The sequence below is a fragment of the Eptatretus burgeri genome, chromosome 2 (genome assembly GCF_056783735.1).
Source record: "Eptatretus burgeri isolate ZD-2024b chromosome 2, Ebu_testis_v1, whole genome shotgun sequence".
NCBI classification, from domain to species: domain Eukaryota; kingdom Metazoa; phylum Chordata; class Myxini; order Myxiniformes; family Myxinidae; genus Eptatretus; species Eptatretus burgeri.
The window spans coordinates 41376611-41396866 of record NC_140962.1 but is presented as its reverse complement, the minus strand read 5'-3'; the positions used below and the strand labels follow the sequence as shown (position 1 = coordinate 41396866).

At 46.0% G+C, this 20256-nt stretch overlaps 1 protein-coding gene and 1 long non-coding RNA gene across 6 annotated transcripts in view; one reads left to right on the top strand and one right to left on the bottom strand.

The window, feature by feature from the left end:
* VPS13D (vacuolar protein sorting 13 homolog D) overlaps positions 1 to 20256 on the top strand; it is a 429405-nt gene that overhangs the window by 305464 nt on the left and 103685 nt on the right. For all 5 annotated transcript variants that reach the window (XM_085868630.1, XM_085868636.1, XM_085868641.1 and 2 more), the window contains 2 exons: positions 7190 to 7365; positions 11037 to 11160. In XM_085868630.1, the coding sequence (XP_085724756.1) occupies positions 7190 to 7365; positions 11037 to 11160 (300 nt within the window). The remainder of the gene's footprint in view (positions 1 to 7189; positions 7366 to 11036; positions 11161 to 20256) is intronic.
* Positions 11446 to 20256, bottom strand: part of LOC147031888 (uncharacterized) — a 143433-nt gene continuing 134622 nt past the window's right edge. Inside the window, exons 2-3 of the long non-coding RNA XR_015054804.1 lie at positions 12015 to 12156; positions 11446 to 11878 (exon numbers count right to left, since the gene is read on the bottom strand). This is a non-coding gene — a long non-coding RNA (uncharacterized LOC147031888). The remainder of the gene's footprint in view (positions 11879 to 12014; positions 12157 to 20256) is intronic.

Here is a 20256-nt window from a genome sequence, read left to right as displayed (position 1 = left end):
CGGCCTTGTGCGAAGAACAGCACGGACCCCGCGCGCGCTGCCATGAAAACCCGGCGCGGTCCCCAAACACCTACGGCCGCTACTCGGCCTTTGTCCACCGTCGGGCACCGTCGTCATCGCACTCTTACGCACACATTCTCACGTGCCACGACGCTCACACACCTTGAGATTGCACTTTCACTTGGACATGCGGTTGCGTGTTCCCACATGCCAACCACATTCTCCCTCACGTACAGCGACCTCACACACGCTGTCTCTCTCACACACGGCCGTTCACTCACGCATGCCATTTCACTCGCACACGTGGTTCCACTCACACACAGCCTTCCACTTGCACAGGGGGTTTCACTCACAGAATGCGTGCTGGAAAGCACGCATTTCGGCACACTCGCAACCACGCACACCAGGATGACCACGCTGGGGACTCGCGCTACCTCAAGCTCTCCCGGGATCTTCAAAGCCCCCAAGCTCCACGTGCACCCGTCCACAGCACTCGCCCCCTCCAACTCGCAAAGCTCGACCGGACCCACCTGGTCGTGATCCGCTTCAAGGGGGAATATTCCTTCCCCTCGTTCCTGAAGGAGGCTATCCTGCTGCTTGCACCGGGTCATGGGACATTCTGACAGCTTGTCCCCATTGTCCCTCGCTACCTCTACCTGTGTGTGCTCGTCTTTCACCCCGTCCAATTCACCCTATATCTCCCGTGTCTCTGTTTCCGTGACTATTTGCGTTTCTCTTTGTGTCTCTGTTAATTCCGTCATCTCCATTTTTATTTGTGTCTCCTTTATCAGAGTTTGCCCTAATTGTTGCTTCATCCGACGAGTGGTGTCAATCAAGTCCTGCACCACTAACATTACTCCTTGTGGTGCTACCACACATCCCACCTTATTGTGCTGTTCTACTTTCTGGCTCCTTTTGAGTCGTTCTTCCTCTCTGAGCCCCCTTAGCTGTTCGTTATCTTTCCAGAGCTTTTCCATCTCTGTGGACTCAAATTTTGCCCTCTCCTTGAGTTGGTTAACTTCAAACTCGTTTTCTTTGTGTTTTCTATCCCACCGTCTCTCATTTTCTTCCTTCTCCAATCTCGTCGCTTCCTTCAATTGGCCGATCTCCTTTTCCCGTTTCATTCGTCGTTCTTTCACGATCTCCGCGTACTTCAACCTTGCTCTCTCCTTTAGTTGTTCTTGTCCTTTTTGTTTCTTCCTCCACTGTCTCTCATGCTCTTCATTCTCCAATCTCATAGTTTCCTTCAATTGGCCGATCTACTTTTCCCGTTTCATTCGTCATTCTTTCCCTATCTCCGCGTACTTCAACCTTGCTTTCTCCTTCAGTTGTTCTTGTCTTTTTGTTTCATTCATTGTTCTTTTTGTTTCTTAGCCCACTGTCTCTCTTGTTCTTCCTTCTCCAATCTCATCGTTTCTTTCAATACTCTTTCTTGCATCTCATTCTTTAATCTTGCTTCTGCTTCTAACTGTTCGATCTGCACAGTGTGGTTCCTTCACATTTCATTCTCCGTTCTCTTTCTTTCCTCTCTCAACAGCCTCAGCTCGTTTTGTAATCCCGTCTCTTCGTTTTGGTGTTTCCATAACTCAAGCTTTTTATTCTAATTCCTCTCTCACCTCCTCACATTCCAACCTTGCTTTGGCTTCGAACTGTTCGATCTGCACAGTGTGGTTCCTGAACATTTCATTCTCCGTTCTCTTTCTTTCCTCTCTCAACAGCCTCAGCTCGTTTTGTAATCCTGTCTCTTCGTTTTGGTGTTTCCATAACTCAGAAGCTTTTTTTTCTAATTCCTCTCTCACCTCCTCACACTCCAACCTTGCTTTGGCTTCTAACTGTTCGATCTGCACAGTGTGGTTCCTTAACATTTCATTCTCCGTTGTCTTTCTTTTCTCTCTTAACATCCTCAGCTCGTTTTGTAATCCCGTCTCTTTGTTTTGGTGTTTCCTTAACTCAGAAGCTTTTTTTTCTAATTCCTTTCTCATCTCCACACCTCTTTCACATTCTTCCTTCCTCATTTCATCCATTATCTTGCTCATCTCCATTAGTCGGTCAATTTCCAATTCGTGTTCTTTTTGTTTCCTATCCGCTTCTTCCCATAATTTCTCTCTCATCTCCACACCTTTTTTGCAGTCTTCCTTCCTCATTTCGTCCACTGTCTTACCATATTCTTTTAGTTTTTTTTTTTTCGATATTTCTCTCTTCTTTTAATCTTCTGTTCTAAGCTTCCTCTTATCTGATCGCCTGATCTTATCTTTTTCTTCAGTTGTTGCAATTTCAAATCGTGTTTCCGTTTTTCCTTTTGTTTTCCATTCTTCTTCCAAGTTCTCTCTATTCCGGGAGTTACTAATTCGCTCTTCCTCTATTCTTTCGTTCATTTCGCTCTTCTCATGTTCCAACCTTCGGGTAAACCCTCCTTCAGTTGTTTCAATTCCAAATCGTGTTCACATTTTTTTCTTTTCTAGCTTTTTTTTCCATTCTTCCTCCAAGTTCTCTCTATTCCGGGAATTACTAATTTGCTCCTCCTCTATTCTTTTGTTCAGTTCACTCTTCTCATGTTCCATCCTTCGGGTAAACCACTCTACTTTATTCTTTTCTTCACAATGCTTTTTTTCCCCATTCTTCCTCCAAGTTCTTCCTATCCTGAGAATTACTAATTTGCTCTTCCTCTTTTCTTTTATTCAGTTCGCTCGCCTTTTGTAACAACAACCCACGCAACCAATCTACTTGCGTCGTTTCCCCATGTAGTTCCTCGACTGTGCTGGCTAAGTCCTCTTCCAGCTCCCGAATTCGTTCCTCTGCATTGGCCAATCGTTGTGCTTCCGTGTGCACATAATCCTCATGAACCCAGTCTGCGTTGGCTAAGTCCTTTTCCAACCCCCGAATTCGTTCCTGTGCCTCATCCAATTCAATTTGTAATATACTGCCGTTGCCCTGCCTCGACTGCCATGCCCATGTGGTTTGAACCGGTGGGCGGGAGTGCTTCCCCCGTCATGCCGTGCGGCTCGTTGCGCTATTAATAGCGGCCCGCTCACGCCTCGTGCCGCGCTGCCATCTTGCGACTCCGAGTTTGTTTGCCGGAAAAGTTCCTGCACAGGCTGCTCCCACTGACTACAATTAGTGGTGGGGTTGTAATAATAAAAGAACCAGATGAACGGCTTTGACGCCTTTCCCAACCTTCTGGTACGGGTTTCTCCTGCATAACGGGAGTGTCCTGCACGGTGATCTTGTCCTGAGCCATGGATTTTACATTAAAAAAATATTCCTCCCTGCCCCTGTTCACCTTTAACTGCCATTTTGCGTACCGGAATAATTTAAAAGCTTGGAATTTGGGGGAACGGAGGGTCGCTCTACACACCCTTGATCCGATTCCCATTAATTTAGTTTGGAGGGGAATGAATCTGTTTCCCGCTCGCTGACAACAGTGTTGTGGTTTCCACCTGCTCGGCGTGCGGGTGACCGCTTCTAGCCAATGGCGGCTGCTCTCGCCCACCGAACGGACAAACCTAGTCGCATCTTTCGGATCAACGCCGAAATCCAGCTACGGGTGTATCTTTAATCACACCACAGCCGAGTCAATACTCTACCCGCTGCAGGGTCCGATCGACAAATGGTCGATTTACCTAATTAATCGCACGGGCAGACTACCGAGAGACTGTACCTCAACCGGGCCTGCTTGGAAACGAGCCACTTCAGCAGCTCGCTCCGTTTTGTGATAACAGAGCGGTGTATTATCGCGAGGCCCCGTCAGACTTGATTATCTTATCGGCTATTAAACAGCCAGCTAATATTCCGAACTTAATAATGGTAGTTCAATTAAGGGAAGAGGACGCAACGAGCAGGTGAACATTTACACGAGGACATTTATTATACACACTTAAGCAGTCATGTATGCAACTAATGCACGTATGCAATCATGCGGTAATGTATGCAACCAATGCACGTATACAAGCAATGCAATTAATGCAATGGGGGAAAGGTACAGGACACGAGTAACAAAAAGAACTACAACCGTCTATTTATTATGTACACACATGCACTTAACAGTTCTACTTAAAGACATGGCGCCACAACGTTCATGCAAAGAAAACCCCGGAAAGAAAAGGGCAAGAACTGGGCCTCGTGAGCCTTTAATAGTTCACGGAGCTGTGAAGACCGAAAAAGCTCCGAGAGGCCGCGCTGGTTACCTGCCGCCTTCGTGGCGACTCGCTGGGCGCTCATCGGCGTCCCGTCCACACGGCAGCTGGCGTGACCGCGGCGCGGCCCAGGCCTGGTCGTGCGGCTCGATCGATCGGGCCGAGTCGACAACGCCTCAGAGGAACGAACGGGCCTTTGCTCTTTCAGAGTTGATGCTCTCTTAAGAGCCCATCCATTCCTCAGCATCGTTTGGACTGTCCCTGGGCCCGATCACCTCGGACCGTTATGCGGCTGGTTGGCGACTCCTCTCCGGCCTCTCCCCAGCGACCCACAGTTCGGCACGGCACGGCAGGCTGCGCTCCAGGCTCCCGTCTCCTCCGCTCTCTCCAGCTCCTCACCGACTGCAGCTCCAGATTCCAGGCTGACCCAGCTCCCAACGCGATTCCACACAACTGCGCACTTGGCGTCTCTGTGCGCCCTTATATTGGGTCCGTGAGGCGAGGTTTGATCTCTGATTTCTCACCTCTGACCCCCTGCTGGCTCCGCCCCTTTCTATCTTTTGATCCAAATTGTCGCGAAGCTCGGAGAGAGCTGACGTGGGTGAAATCATCGACCCTGGTGCAAACAAAGGAGTCCCCGCGTCTGGTGGCAGAGATGTTGTTCGTGGGGAATTCGCCGTCGCTGGTACAATGATGGCGGCGTTTGCGGAGATGAAGGTGAGGCGATGTTGTTCGTTGTTGCGTAGGTTGTGAGGGGATGTCGTGGTGTTCGTTGTGGAGATGGTTGATGAGAGCGATGTTGGTGGTGGAGGTGCTTGTTGTTAAACTGTTGGTCCAAAATAAAGATAGGAAAAGAAAAACGGCAAACTGAAGATTCTCAGCCTGGCTACACAAATAAATCCCTTTAAACATCGGTGGGGAAATCTATCTGAACACAGACTTATCGACATAACTGATCTTAGGACCTACAGCGGGGAGAACAAGTATTTGATACACTGCGGATTTTGGACGTTTTCCCACTTACAAAGCACGTAGAGGTCTGTAATTTTTATCACAGGTGCACTTGAACTGTGAAAGACGGAATCAAAAACAAATATCCTGAAAATCACATTGTATGATTTTTAAATAATTAATTTGCATTTTATTGCATGAAATAAGAATTTGATACATCAGAGAAACAGAACTTAATATTTGGTACAGAAACCTTTGTTTGCAATTACAGAGAACAGACGTTTCCTGTAGTTCTTAACCAGGTTTGCACAGACTGCAGCAGGGATTTTGGCCCACTCCTCCATACAGATCTTCTCCAATTCCTTCAGGTTTCAGGGCTGTCGCTGGGCCACACAGACTTTCAGCTCCCGCCAAGGATTTTCTATTGGGTTCAGGTCTGGAGACTGGCTCGGCCACTCCAGGACCTTGAGATGCTTCTTACGGAGCCACTCCTTAGTTGCCCTGGCTGTGTGTTTCGGGTCGTTGTCATGCTGGAAGACCCAGCCACGCCCGATCTTCAATGCTCTTGTTGAGGGAAGGAGGTTGTTGGCCAAGATCTCGCGATACATGGCCCTATCCATCCTCCCCTCAATACGGTGCAGTTGTCCTGTCCCCTTTGCAGAAAAGCATCCCCAAAGAATGATGTTTCCACCTCCATGCTTCACGGTTGGGATGGTGTTCTTGGGGTTGTACTCATCCTTCTTCTTCCTCCAAACACGGCGAGTGGAGTTTAAACCAAAAAGCTCTATTTTGGTCTCATCAGACCACATGACCTTCTCCCATTCCTCCTCTGGATCATCCAGATGGTCATTGGCAAACTTCAGACGGACCTGGACATGCGCTGGCTTGAGCAGAGGGACCTTGCGTGCGCTGCAGGATTTTAATCCATGATGGCGTAGTGTGTTACTTATGGTTTTCTTTGATACTGTGGTCCCAGCTCTCTTCAGGTCATTGACCAGGTCCTGCCGTGTAATTCTGGGCTGATCCCTCACCTTTCTCATGATCATTGAGGCTCCACGAGGTGAGATCTTGCATGGAGCCCCAGACCGAGGGAGATTGACTGTTATCTTGAGCTTCTTCCAGTTTCTAATAATTGCGCCAACAGTTGTTGCCTTCTCACCAAGCTGCTTGCCTATTGTCCTGTAGCCCATCCCAGCCTTGTGCAAGTCTACAATTTTGTCCCTGATGTCCTTAGACAGCTCTCTGGTCTTGCCCATTGTGGAGAGGTTGGAGTCTGATTGATTGAGTGTGGACAGCTGTATTTTATGCAGCTAACGAGTTCCAACAGGTGCAGTTAATACAGGTAATGATTGGAGCATGGGAGGGCTTCTTAAAGACAAAACTAACAGGTCTGTGAGAGCCGGAATTCTTACTGGTTGGTCGGTGATCAAATACTTATTTCATGCAATAAAATGCAAATTAATTATTTAAAAATCATACAATGTGATTTTCAGGATTTTTGTTTTAGATTCCGTCTTTCACAGTTGAAGTGTACCTATGATAAAAATTACAGGCCTCTACGTGCTTTGTAAGTGGGAAAACCTGCAAAATCGGCAGTGTATCAAATACTTGTTCTCCCCACTGTATATGGTGTCCTGTGAATTTCCACAACCTTAACAATATTCTGCATCCTCTTCTAAACTTCATCCTTTTCACCAACTGCCTTCGCTACCTCCTCTGTCCACCATACTTGGTTTTTATCCCTCGACGATGCACCCTTTCCTGATGTTCTTCCACACAAAACTTCTGCAATTCTTCTCAACGCCTCTCTGTACTTCTTCCATTCCTACTCCAAACCTTCCATTTCTTCATCAAGTTTCTCATTCCTGGCCCTCGTCCTCTCCTTGTACTCGACGGTGACGTTGCACCTTCACTTCCCCCACCTAATAATCTTCCGACCCCTACTCTTAACCTCCCTCCTTTTCTTCATCTGCATGACCAGGAACACCACAGGCTTGTGCTGGATGGAAACATGCTCTCCCACCACTGCCTTTCACTCCTTCACCCTCTTAAAAAAAAAAACTTTTTTTTCTTTAAAAAATATATTTGGACTGTTTTCATTGCAGAGTTCCGCACTTCCTCCTGGTTGCCTGTCTACACTTCCTGGAGCGAGTGCTGTGTTCCACTGGCCACGTGTTGACTTTGAGCAATTGCTTAGTGTGCGGCTGGCTGATCGGTCAAACTGTTCTTGGTCTGGAGCTTTCCAACTGGCCCACAATGCTTCTTTCTGCATCTCCATGCGGTAAACATTTACTAAAATAATTTATTCTGTTTTTGTCTTCCTGATTCATTTCACTGTTTTAGTTTTGTTTAATGTTGGCTTGTGCATTTCTTTTGTCATCTTCAGAGGTCTCATAAGTGAAGATATAAAACAACATTGTTACTTTTCTTTCAGTGTTTGTATACAAAGTCGACAAGACAAAACTACTATCAGGAAAGATGAAACAATTTATTAGTATTATTTATGCAAGAAAAAGCAGATGTGTGTGTGTGTGTGTGTGTGTGTGTGTGTGTGTGTGTGTGTGTGTGTGTGTGTGTGTGTGTGTGTGTGTGTGTGTGTGTGTGTGTGTGTGTGTGTGTGTGTGTGTGTGTGTGTGTGTGTGTGTGTGTGTGTGTGTGTGTGTGTGTGTGGAAAATATTTTATTTGCCATTCTCTACTGATTTTGAATCGAATAGCAGACATAGAGCCTATGCCTCAGATGACATAGGCTCTGCCCTTTTATGTACAATGGATAATCCCAACCACCTTAATGTAACAATGGGTAATCCCAACCACCTTAATGTAACAATGGATAATCCCAACTACCTTAATGTAACAATGGATAATCCCAACCACCTTAATGTAACAATGAATAATCCCAACTACCTTAATGGAATAACAAGGAAATACAACACAGCTGGAGGCCATTCAGCTCATCATGCCTGCATGACCACCACACCAACTCATCTACCTACACAAGATCCAAGGAAGAAAATGCAAAAAATGTTTTTAATTAATGAAAAACATTTTTGTTTGTTTGTTTTTGGGGGTTTTTTTGGTTGTAGTTTTTATAGGTCCCCCCCCCTTTTCTTCCCCTCAGGGGAGGGGGCATGGGCTTGGTTAAAACACACATCAACCACACAACCCCCCTTGACAAGACCCCCACCAACAGCACTCCGTACACATGCACACAATCACCCATTAATGTTCAAACTACCCAAAAGTCTTATAAACATCCCCATACCCCTCTATCTCCATAACTTCCAGGTACCTATCTAATTCTAATTTAAACTTATCTCCTTTTTCTGCTGCCACTACCTTTCCAGGGAGGCCATTCCATGAATTAACTACTCTCTGAGTGAAAGTCCCCTGCCTTACTATCGTCTTAACTCTCCTCTTCTTTATATTACTCTCATTCTATGGCCCCTGGTCTAATCACTGTCTACTCTGGTGAATAATTCATCTGCACAATTTTATCTATACCTTTCATTATCTTAAACATCTCTATCATATCTTCTCGTAACCACCTCCTTTCTTGTGAATAAAGCCCTGTCTCCTTCAGCCGCCTCATAGCTGAGTCTAGCTGGGACTGAAATCAATCTAGTAGCCCTGCGCTGAATCCTCTCTATGGCATCTATGTCCTTCCGGAACTGTGGTGACCAAAACTGCACACAATATTCGAGACGTGGCCTCTCTAAATTCTGTACAATGTTAACACCACCTCTTTTGATTTACAGATGATCCCCCTCTGAATCCAACCTAAAATCCTATTTGCTTTACCGAAAGCTGACTGCTTACCTCCCGTATCTGTCTAGTACCACCCCCAGACCCTTCTCCTGTGTGACACGCTCCAAAATTACCCCTTGCAACCTGTAATCTCTATTTTCAATGTTCTTCTCCATCCCCAACATCTTACACTTCCTCAGGTTAAATTCCATCTGCCAGTCTTTTGCCCAATCTATACAAGTATCAATACTTTCCTGTATCTGATCACCACCCCCTCTGCTATCCACCTTACCTCCAAGCTTTGTGTCATCTGCAAATTTGGAAAGCTTACTCTTTACCCCATTATCCAAATCGTTAATGAATAGTAATGGTCCGAGTACTGATCGTGAGGCACCCCGCTACTTACATCCTCCTAGCAAAATATCCTCCCACTCACAGCCACTCTTTGCTTCTCCCACTAAGCCAATTTGCAATCCAATTAGATATCTCACCAGCCACCCCACAAGCCCTCACTTTGGCAAACAACCTCCGATGTGGTACCTTATCAAATGCCTTCTTAAAGTCTAGATATACTATGTCCACTGCCTTTCCCTCATCCACCCAATCAGACTGCCTCATAGAGCTCTAAAAGATTTGTTAAACAGGAACTACCTTGGGTAAACCCATGCTGACTTCCTTTTATACCTTCGACTAATGATAGCTGTTATAAAATGTGAAGTGTGGTGTCTGTCGGTGCATTTGTATGTTCGCACATTTGGCTGTCTCCCATTTCTGGCAAATGCAGGCAAAGCCCCACACACAGGTAAAGCTCAACATTCAACCAGAAAAAATACATGACACCAAATGGGATGCATTTTAAATGTATAAATACAACATGGAATTTCAGTTTGCTTATTAATAGGGCATTAAGATATTACCTGAGCTGCCAGGATGGCTTTGAGGTATGCACACGCACCTCAAAACTGTCTGGCCTGGGTTTGAATGTCAGCCCAGCTATAAACCATCATCCCGGTAATGTTAATTAATTGATCCCTGACCCCATTCCTAAGTGGATGAAGGGAGGTGTTTTAGGCTCCCACCAAAAAAAGACAAAAATCCTTTAAAATGCCAACAGGATTAGACCAGCATTGGGCAATGCCAGGTAACCCTCCTGGTACACATATAAAGTAACCCCCATACTCTTCCAGCTAAAGAAAGCTTCATGAAGCAACTACTAAGAAAAGCTCCACAAGGTAAGCCCATTGCTCTTTCAAAGCCTACCTGAGTTCCTCTGCAGCTGCAGACTTTCACAAGTAGCACATACATTAGAATCCCAATGCCACATGCCCCCCTCAGATCGGTTTCATCACCTGTAGGCAAATCATCAGCAACATTGGAGACAGAAACGTGCACCACCTAGGTTTCCAAGCATTTACCACGTGCAATGTCCTATCTCTCAATGGTGAAGTTTGAATGGAACAGAGCATAGACCCTCGCTTTCACGTTGACTTGTTCTTATCCTTCCCACAATCCTGAAAAACCATCCTTTTTTGTACAGTTTTGTGGCCAGAGTTGGGTTTTATTAATTATCGTCCCCTATCCAGGGCCATTATCTTTTCTGCCCCACGTCAATCCACCTCTCTTCCCACCCCCTGCGGTCCTTCCAGTTTTTCCTTCCTGAGATTTTGCTACTTTATCCATCTTGTCCACCCTCTTCGTCCTCCACTGTCCCTCATTCTTACCCACATCCTTTGTTTCTCCATCCCAATGTATTTTGTCCCTCGGCCTTCCTGTTGGTTCCCCCTCTCTCTTTCTGCTGTTCCATCCTCGGTCTTCCATGAGCCTTGACTTGGTGTACAACAACCAAAAAATTTCATCAGCCACATGATGAAAATAAAAAAGGTTACGAAGAGAAACTATTCAAACCGTCTCGCACTGCAATTTAACTATTATTAAAAATACATTGTTGAGCTTTATGCACATTGTTTTATTATAATAGCTGATAACTTTTTAAGACCGTTTTAAACTGGTAAGGGCTGCATGATTGTCTAGTATACAAGATATAAATACAGCTACATGTACCATGAAATGTAAACTTGTACAGACAAGTCTTTATACTTTCCTTTCAAAATTCTAATCACGGTGAACAACTCTTTTTATTCTCCTTCATCAATTGTGTTATGGAATCAGCCATTCGTTAACGCTTAATATTTTCTGTACCATTGTAGAAATCAAGAAGGAGGCTGTTACTTTTTGCGTGTAGAAATCACCCTTAAGCGTGCCACCTACCATGTTGTTTTGATGGATACCAGCCAGCTGCCACCACCCTTTCGCCTTGACAATCTTGCAGAGGTAACTTCACTCTTCTGTTTCACACTTCACTTTTCTTTTACAGATCATAACTGTTTATTTAACTTCCACACACCTTCCAAAACTTATTTAATCTTCAGGCTCATGATATGCAGGAGAAGTGCTTGAAATTATTATTTATCTGATGTTTATTTTTGTTATATGACAACCAACACTAAATGGAATAGGAAGCTTGATTGTGTGTGTGTGTGTGTGTGTGTGTGTGTGTGTGTGTGTGTGTGTGTGTGTGTGTGTGTGTGTGCGTGTGCGTGTGTGTGCGTGTGTGCGTGTGCGTGTGTGCGTGTGCGTGTGTGCGTGTGTGCGCGTGTGTGCGTGTGCACTTATAGAGAGAAGTTCCTGTGCATCATTTACACTTATGTGAAATAAGAGATAAAAACAAACGCATCACGTTGTTTGGTCATATCAATATTTATTGTTTGAAAATCGACATGAGAATGTCAACACATATGTGTGCAAGACATGTCTCCAGAGGCTCAAAGAAGGGTGCAGTTAAAAGTCAATTAACAGCTCATTATCTAGTGTGACCACCATTTGCGTTGACACGTTTGGCAATGGCTCCTCATTGAGGACACAAGATGATTGAAGAAGGCTTGAGGGATGTCATTCCAGCTCTGTACCAAGGCCTAGCACAGTTGGGCCAACGTCGCCGGCTAGTTTTGAAGATGGTGTAATCGTCATCCCATTTCATCCCATACATATTCTGTGGGAGAAAGATGAGGTGAAACAGCTGGCCAAGGAAGTGTGGGAATGTTCTATTGTGCAATGAAGTCGGTGATCACTCATGCAATGTGAAGGTGTGCATTATCCTATTGAAGTGTGATGTGACGTTCACAAACCTGCAGGAATGGGAGGAGGTGAGGAGAGAGAACCTGATCACGGTTCCGATTACCTTGTCGAATTGCCATTAATGACCTCCAGCTTTGTTCTAGATTGTGCGGAATGCTACACAACACATGCCTCAGCGTAACGTTCCTTTTCCTGTCGAAAAACGCGACAATGGCAGTCACTACTGTCAAGATGGAACCTTCACTCAATTGTAAAGAAGATAGCATCCCAATTTTGTTTCCTGAACCTCAGACATTGTCTACACCAAGCTAGGCGGGCGTGTCGATGACATAGAAACAAAATCGGATGTGCTGCTCATCATCGTAGTCTGATATTTTAATCATGTTACCAATTCCTGACAGTTCTGGCACTGATTGATCGCAAGCCAGGGATTTTGTGAACTGTCAAACTTGCTGTCGAGAACCGATTCCGAGGTTGCACCAACTGGATGTGGTTATCCCTCCGAGGTGACGGCACACGTGGTTGCCCATATAGTGGACGGTCTCTGATGTTGCCAGTTTGTTGATAACATCTCCAGATTGACTGTATGGTGTTCCAATGAATCCCAAAACGCCTAGCCGCAACATTTTGTGGCATTCCTGTCTCAAGCATGCCAATAACATGAAAATGCTCATTTTCAGAAAAGCATGGCATCACATTTACAAAGTTTAGACGTTAATAAAAATGTTTTTCTTAGCTGGGATAGTTCATTGAGTTGTGCTGCATTGCAATTTGCTCAGTACCATGTTTAGCACCGTCATGTGACTCAGTATATGTGCATTGCAATTTGTGCTTATATTACAGTGCAAAGTATACATTTGCAACTTCCGAATACTCACGGCTAAACTGTGGAACAAGTCGAGGTACATGTTGGCTGACCATTATATTGGTAGGCTACATGTCAGTATCATTTTGTGTATTTTTTATGGTGCCAGGAACTTTTTTCCATTGGTGTGTGTGTGTGTGTGTGTGTGTGTGTGTGTGTGTGTGTGTGTGTGTGTGTATGTGTGTGTGTGTGTGTGTGTGTGTGTGTGTGTGTGTATATATATATATATATATATATATATATATATATATATATATATATATATATATATATATATATATATATATTCCAGTGTTGGACTATATTGGCAGGTGGTAGAGCAAGGATGGGACAAAGAAAGAGAGGGGTGGTGGTAGAGGAGATGGCAGAGATAATATTGTTGTGGATTCTCGCCACTCCGGTGTGCGGACGGCCGCCTTGATCCCGATTGCGGCCGCGCGCGCCCACCGTACGTGGCAATCCAGTCGCAGCTTTCGGATCAACGCCGAAATCCAGCTACGGGTGTGCTTTTAACCACACCATAAGCCAGCCAACTTTTCTGTCCACGCGCTACAGGGTCGATCGCCGAATTGTTGATGTACCTAATTATTTGCGTGGACAAAAATGCCAGGAGCCTACACCTCAACGGAGCCTGCACGGAAACGAGCCACTTTAAGCAGCTCATTCCGTTTGCGATTGCCGAGCGTTTATTATCGCCAAGCCCCGTTGGACCCGATTATCATATCGGTGTTAAAAACCAGCTAATATTCCGAACGCAATTACGGCAGTTCAATGGAGGAAGGGACGCAACGAGCAGGTGAATATTCAAACAATAAGGAACATTTATTTCCAATGCACATATGCAAGCAAGGCAATGAATGGGGGTAGGGGACAAGACATGAGCAAAAAGACCTACAGCCGATGTCTATTTATTATCTACATGCACTTAGTCAGTTCACGACTTAGTAGACAAGGCGCCACAGACTTTCACGCAAAAACCCCAAGAAAGAAAGAAAGAAAAGCACCAGGCTCGTAAGCCTTTATGATTGCTCGGAGCCGGGATGACCGCAGGGGCTCTGAGAGACCGAGCAGGCTACCTGCCACCCTCTTGGTGACTCGCTGGGCGACCCTCGATGTCTCGGCCCGCACTTGACTGGACTCCACCAGCTCCCAACACAACTCTCGACTCCAACGATGCCTCCAACTCGCCAAGGAGACCAAGGAGAGAGACTCTCTCATCAACTCGCCAACCGCCCACTACCTTCTTGGCGTTCCAACGCGGCCCTTTATCGCCCCGGGGCGTTCGCCCCTCCCTTCTCAGCACGCGGGGGAAAATTCCAGGAGAGTTCGGCTTGGCTCTTTTGGTGTGATAACCGACATTCTATTTCTTACACCGTTCTGAGGGACCCGCCCCAACCGTCACTTCTGTTTACCCGTTCCAGAATATCAGGGCGGAAGTTGTTGAGTTGTTCTCTTTGTTTGTAGAGGAGGGTCGTCCTTCTGGCAAATGTGGCTCCTATGGCGGTGTTTGTGGAGAATGCGTGGTGGTTGAGATGTCGTGGTTGGCGCTGTGGTGGGGATGACGTGGTTGCTGCGATGCTGTTGTGGTGGTGGAGGTAGCATGGTTGTAGTGGTGTCGTTGAAGAGATGCTGTTTGTTTGGAAGAAAAGATAGAACAGAATAACGGCAAACTCGAAGATGCACATCCCGGCACACGAATAATTCCCCTTGTACATCGGTGGGGAATTCTACCCTGGAACACACACTTACCGACATAACTGACCTCTGGGGAACCTGAATGGTGTTCTGTGAATTTCCACAACCGTAACAATATGTTATGCTTTATGAACAACACACACACACACACACACACACACACACACACACACACACACACACACACACACACACACACACACACACACACACACACACACACACACACACACACACACACACACACACACACACACACACACACACACACACACACACACAAACTGCTGATATCGGCTAAGTGTCTGTGTATTGGCATCAGTAGATTGGAGTCAATGTGATTACCTACTGCAGTAATTACTGCAAACAACCCAAAAACCTTGAGTAGCTTTAACCCTTGTTTTGGGGAATTTCAATAAATGATTAAAAAAAACAACGTTGCATTATGGACATTTCAAGATGCATGTAAACATTATTATTTATAAACAGCTGCCACTTGTTGTGTGATGGGAAAAAAAAATTGGCTCTGCAATTTATAAAAGATATGTTAATACGGCGAACGGCTCGGAAATCGGGTGTTATCAGCTTTGAAGCTCACAAAGAGAAACTCCACAACATTTGTAAAGCAAATCCGGATCAAATTAAGATAACCAACTGCTTTAGAAACAGCCGCGATGACAAAGGAAAACGTGATGGCTCGTATGCTGCTGAGGTTAAAAGTTAAAAGCTATTGTTGCCGTGCGTCTGCACCTCCATCCTCGCTATACCAAGGTAATGTGTTACCCGAGCATTAATTATTGACGTCATATGTACCAGACTCCATTAAAGCGTTATATCAGTTAAATTTTTTTTTCACATGTAAATGGTAATGGTTGGTGTCCTGCTGGTCTTGTTAAATCACCAGGTGAGCATCCTCCAATCCTGTGTGGCAAACATGGCCTGTTCCAAGTTCCGTATGAAGTTCCGCATGGATAAAGCACACAAAAAGCAGAATCTCAGTCTTTCCTTTGAAATATAATTCTTTAAATGTGGAATTCAAGTGAAAAAGTAACAAAATGAAATTCAAAGATATAACAATCCAAAGAGAACATAAAATGTCAGCCAACGCTTTTCACTGCTTGAACCAACATGGAGGAACTCCGATCACGACGTCGATGAAGCGTTTTTTCATTTTATGTATGAATGTCATGGTGACAGGGAGATAATGAAAACACATCGTACAAAAAGTTAAATCAAGCGATGTCTAAAAATGAAATCGCACAACATTTTCAGCCGGGGAGGCACCACCCGAGCGACCACCCGCCATCGCGTAGCTTGGACGATGAGAAATGTGTACCTTTAAAAAAATTTTAAAATGTGTATCGATGTGAAAGTGATGGGTCATATAATGGAAAAACAAAAAGGGAAAATGTCATGGAAAATAAAATTTCACATTTTCAGCGAGCCAGCGCCACATGTTTCACCGCAGAAAAGATGTGGCCAGCATTGCACGTGAGTTTGTTCAAGTCAATTGACATACAGTATTCACTGACAGTGCGAATATTGTAGAGCACTCCAATGAAACGCTTGATAAGAAACGGCTCGCTTAACATGTGATTAGCAATCACCGAACCTTCATATATAACATACACCCCCCGGAGACATCCGAAATGTCAAATATGTCCGAACTGGACAAATGAGCACTTTTTCGAGGAGTCGTATCTGCTTCTAAGTTCGATTCTCGAGTTTAAATTTTGTAATTCAGCTTTGTTTAAGAGATTCTCGTTATCGCGTGTGCGGAAATGAAATAAAGCCACGAACGCTGACGTCTCCGGGCATTTATAAACCTTGGAATGTACCCAGCAATTTGTAGCTATGATGAACAGGTATTCAACGATATGAGTGAGAAAAGTAGAAAAAAAAAACTTTATCGTTAAGAAATCGTTGCGGCCTATTCCAAGTTAAGGCATAGTTGAGCAGCCCAAAAAACATGGCGGCTTCAGACCCCAGCGAGGTTACGCAGGAAACGCCTTAAGGCCCCAGAGAGAGCGGTTACAGAGGATGCGTCGGATAAAGGATATAATTAATTAAGGCCATAAATTATCCTTAAAAGTGGTGTTTCAATGAACCCAAACACCCAATTTTCAGTCATGCACTTCCTTGGAGTTTTATTAATATGCGTGCAAAGTTTCAGGCTGCAAGGTTTCACGGTTTTGGAGTTATGGAGGAGAAACACACGCACACACACACTGGCATATCACACACACACTGGCATATCACACACACACACTGGCATATCACACACACACACACACACACACACACACACACACACACACACACACACACACACACACACACACTGGCATATCATCACACACACACACACACACACACACACACACACACACACACACACACACACACTGACATTTATTAGTATAGATATGTATAAATGAGGAAAGATAATGGAAGTCACAACAATTATATATATTGTTGTGGTTTCCCGCCCGTCGGCGGCGTAGCCAATGGCGGCCGCTCTCGCCCACCGAACGGGAAAACCTAGTTGTAGCTCTCGGATCAACGGCGAAATCCAGCTACGGGTGTATCTTTAATCACACCGAAAATCAGCCAACTATTCTGTCCGCGCGCGACAGGGTCCGATCGCCGAATTGTCGATTTACCTAATTATGCGCGCAGACAGAATGCCGGGGATTTACACCTCGACGGGACCTGCTTGGAAAGGAACCGCTAAGCAGCTCGCTCCGTTTGTGATTTGCCGAGCGGTGTATATCGCCAAGCCCCGCCGGATCTGATTACTTTTATCGGTGATTAAGAACCAACTATGTTCCGAACTTAATAATGGCGGTTCAATCGAGGGAAAGGACGCAACGAACGGGTAAACATTCACAAAAGGACATTTATTATTATAGCACGTATGCAGGCATGCACGTATACAATTAGGCGAGGCAAACACGCATGCATTTATGCAAGACAAAGAAAAGCAATGCTATCAATAAAAGCACGACAAGAATAACTACAACCGTTGGTCTATTTATTATGTACAATTACTTAAACAGGTTTACTTAAGGACACGGCGCCACATCTCTCATACAAAAACCCCGAAAAGAAAGAGAAGGAAGGAAAACGTGACCGTGTGGTGAATCCTCGGGGCCCCGTCCTCCTTCTCCCGACCTCGTCACGACAGACCTCTGCTGGCGTCTCGGCGCCTCCGACCTCGTCATGACAGACCGCTGCTGGCATCTCGGCGCCTCCGACCTCGTCACGACAGACCTCTGCTGGCGTCTCGGCGCCTCCGACCTCGTCACGACAGACCTCTGCTGGCGTCTCCGACCTCGTCAAGACAACGACCTCTGCTGGCGTCTCGGACCTCCGACCTCCGACCTCGTCAGGGCAGACCCAGAGAGAGAGAGAGAGAGAGAGAGCTTCTTCACAACCACACAGAGAGCGCGATCCATAGGGAGAGAGAGCGCGTTTCTCCTCAGCACGTCTTTTATAGCCCCTCCCCCTCGCCCCCTCCCTTTCCCCGCGCATGAGGGAAACTTCCAGAAGAAGCCGTTTTCCCGCTCAATCGGGGCCGTTCCCTCCCCGCTGCACCGCATTCGTTATTGCTTCTTGTTTTTCTCCTGCACGTGTTGAGAATCCACTCGCAGGCTTGGGAGTCTCCTGCGTTGGCCGGCGGAGTTGTTATTCGTTGGGGGGGTGGGCGGGGGGCCGTTGTCTGTTCTCCCTCGAAGAATGCCAGGCTTCTGGCAACCGTGTGTTGAGGTGGAAACGCAGTGGTGGTTGTGGTTGTCGTAATGGTGGCGTGCTGGTGTTTTGTGGTGGTCGTGATGGTGGTGTGGTTGGGTGGTTGTGGTTAAGGTGGTTGTTGTGAAGGCGGTTGTGGAGAAGGTGGCTGTTGTGAAGTCGGTTGTGGAGAAGGTGGCTGTAGTTGAGAGGCGGTTGGTCCAAAATAAAGATAGCAAAAGAAAAACACGACCGCAAAGATCACAGCCAGGTTACACGAATAATACCATTTAGACCTCGGTGGGGAAATCTATCTGAACATAGACTTATCGACAAAACTGATCTCTGGGATACCTGAATGGTGTTCTTTGAATTTCCACAACCGTAACAATATATATATATATATATATATATATATATATATATATATATATATATATATATATATATATGTGTGTGTGTGTGTGTGTGTGTGTGTCTGTGTGTGTGTGTGTGTGTGTGTGTGTATATATACATATACATATATATATATATATATATATATATATATACATATATATATATATATTTTGTTATAGTTTTCCCGCCTGTCAGCGTGCGAGCGACCGCTTTTAGACAATGGCGGCCGCTCTCACCCACCGAACAGGCAATCTCAGTCGCAGCTTTCGGATCAACGCCGAAATCCAGCTTCGGGTGTATCTTTAATCACACCGAAAATCAGCCAACTATTCTGTCCGCGCGCGACAGGGTCCAATCGCCGAATTGGCGATTTACCTAATTATGCGTGCAGACAGAATGCCGGGGATTTACACCTCGACGGGACCTGCTTGGAAATGAGCCGCTAAGCAGCTCGCTCTGTTTGCGATTTGCCGAGCGGTGTATATCGCCAAGCCCCGCTGGATCCGATTACTTTATCGGCTATTAAGAACCAACTATATTCTGAACTTAATTATGGCAGCTCAATTAAGGGAAAGGATGCAACGAACAGGTCAACATTCACACAAGGACATTTATTTACAAAGCACGTATGCAGGCATGCACGTATGCAATCAGGCAAGGCAAACACGCATGCAATAAGCAATAAACAAAAACGCGACAAAAGAACTACAACCGTGCTATTATCTACACACATGCACTTAACAGTTTACTACTTGACAGACACAGTGCCACAACATTCATTCAAAGAAAAACCCCAGGAAAGGAAAGGGCAAGAACTGGACCTCATGGGTCTTTCTAGTTCACGGAGCCGTGGAGACCGCAAAAGCTCCGAGAGGCCGGGCTGGCTACCTTCTCGCCCTGGAGATGACTCGATGGGTTCGGGTTCGGTGACCCTCGGTGGCCCTGCCTGCACTCCACTGGACTCCACCCGTGCCTTCAACGGCGATCCGGCTGGCGACTCCTCTCCGGCTCCACCGGCGCTTCCGTCGACCAAAGAGAGAGACCAAGCAGAGACCAAGCAGAGATCTCTTTCCACCAAAGAGAGAGGCCAAGCAGAGACCAAGCAGAGATCTCTTTCCACTCTGCTCCCAGACCTCCACAACTTCCACGACTCTCAGACCGACTCCCGAATGACTGACATCACTCCGAACCCCGACAGACTCCTGGCGACCCTCTCCTCAACAACAACACTCGCGTTCAGCGCGCCCTTTTATTGTCACGGAGCCTCGCCCTCCCTTCCCGGCGCGCGGAGCAAAATTCCAGCAGAGCTCGGCTGGGCTTAGTTGTTGTTGCCCCCAAGGGGAGGGTCGCAGTGGGCTCTTTCCACCCAAAATGAGCGCCTTCCCTTACTTCACCTTTGAACCTTGGCTTGATCCACCCCTCCTCCCTCCCGGCGTGTGGGAATGGGGAGGGGAAATCCCACGCGTTATCGGGTTTTCTCTCTTCGGAGCACCTTGTTGTTTTAACCGTTGGCTGGCGTGGTGTTATTCGTTGGGGAGGCCGTTTGTGGTTTGTTGAAGTAGTGGTGTGCTTGGCGTTGTGGTGGGGATGGCGTGGTTGTTGAG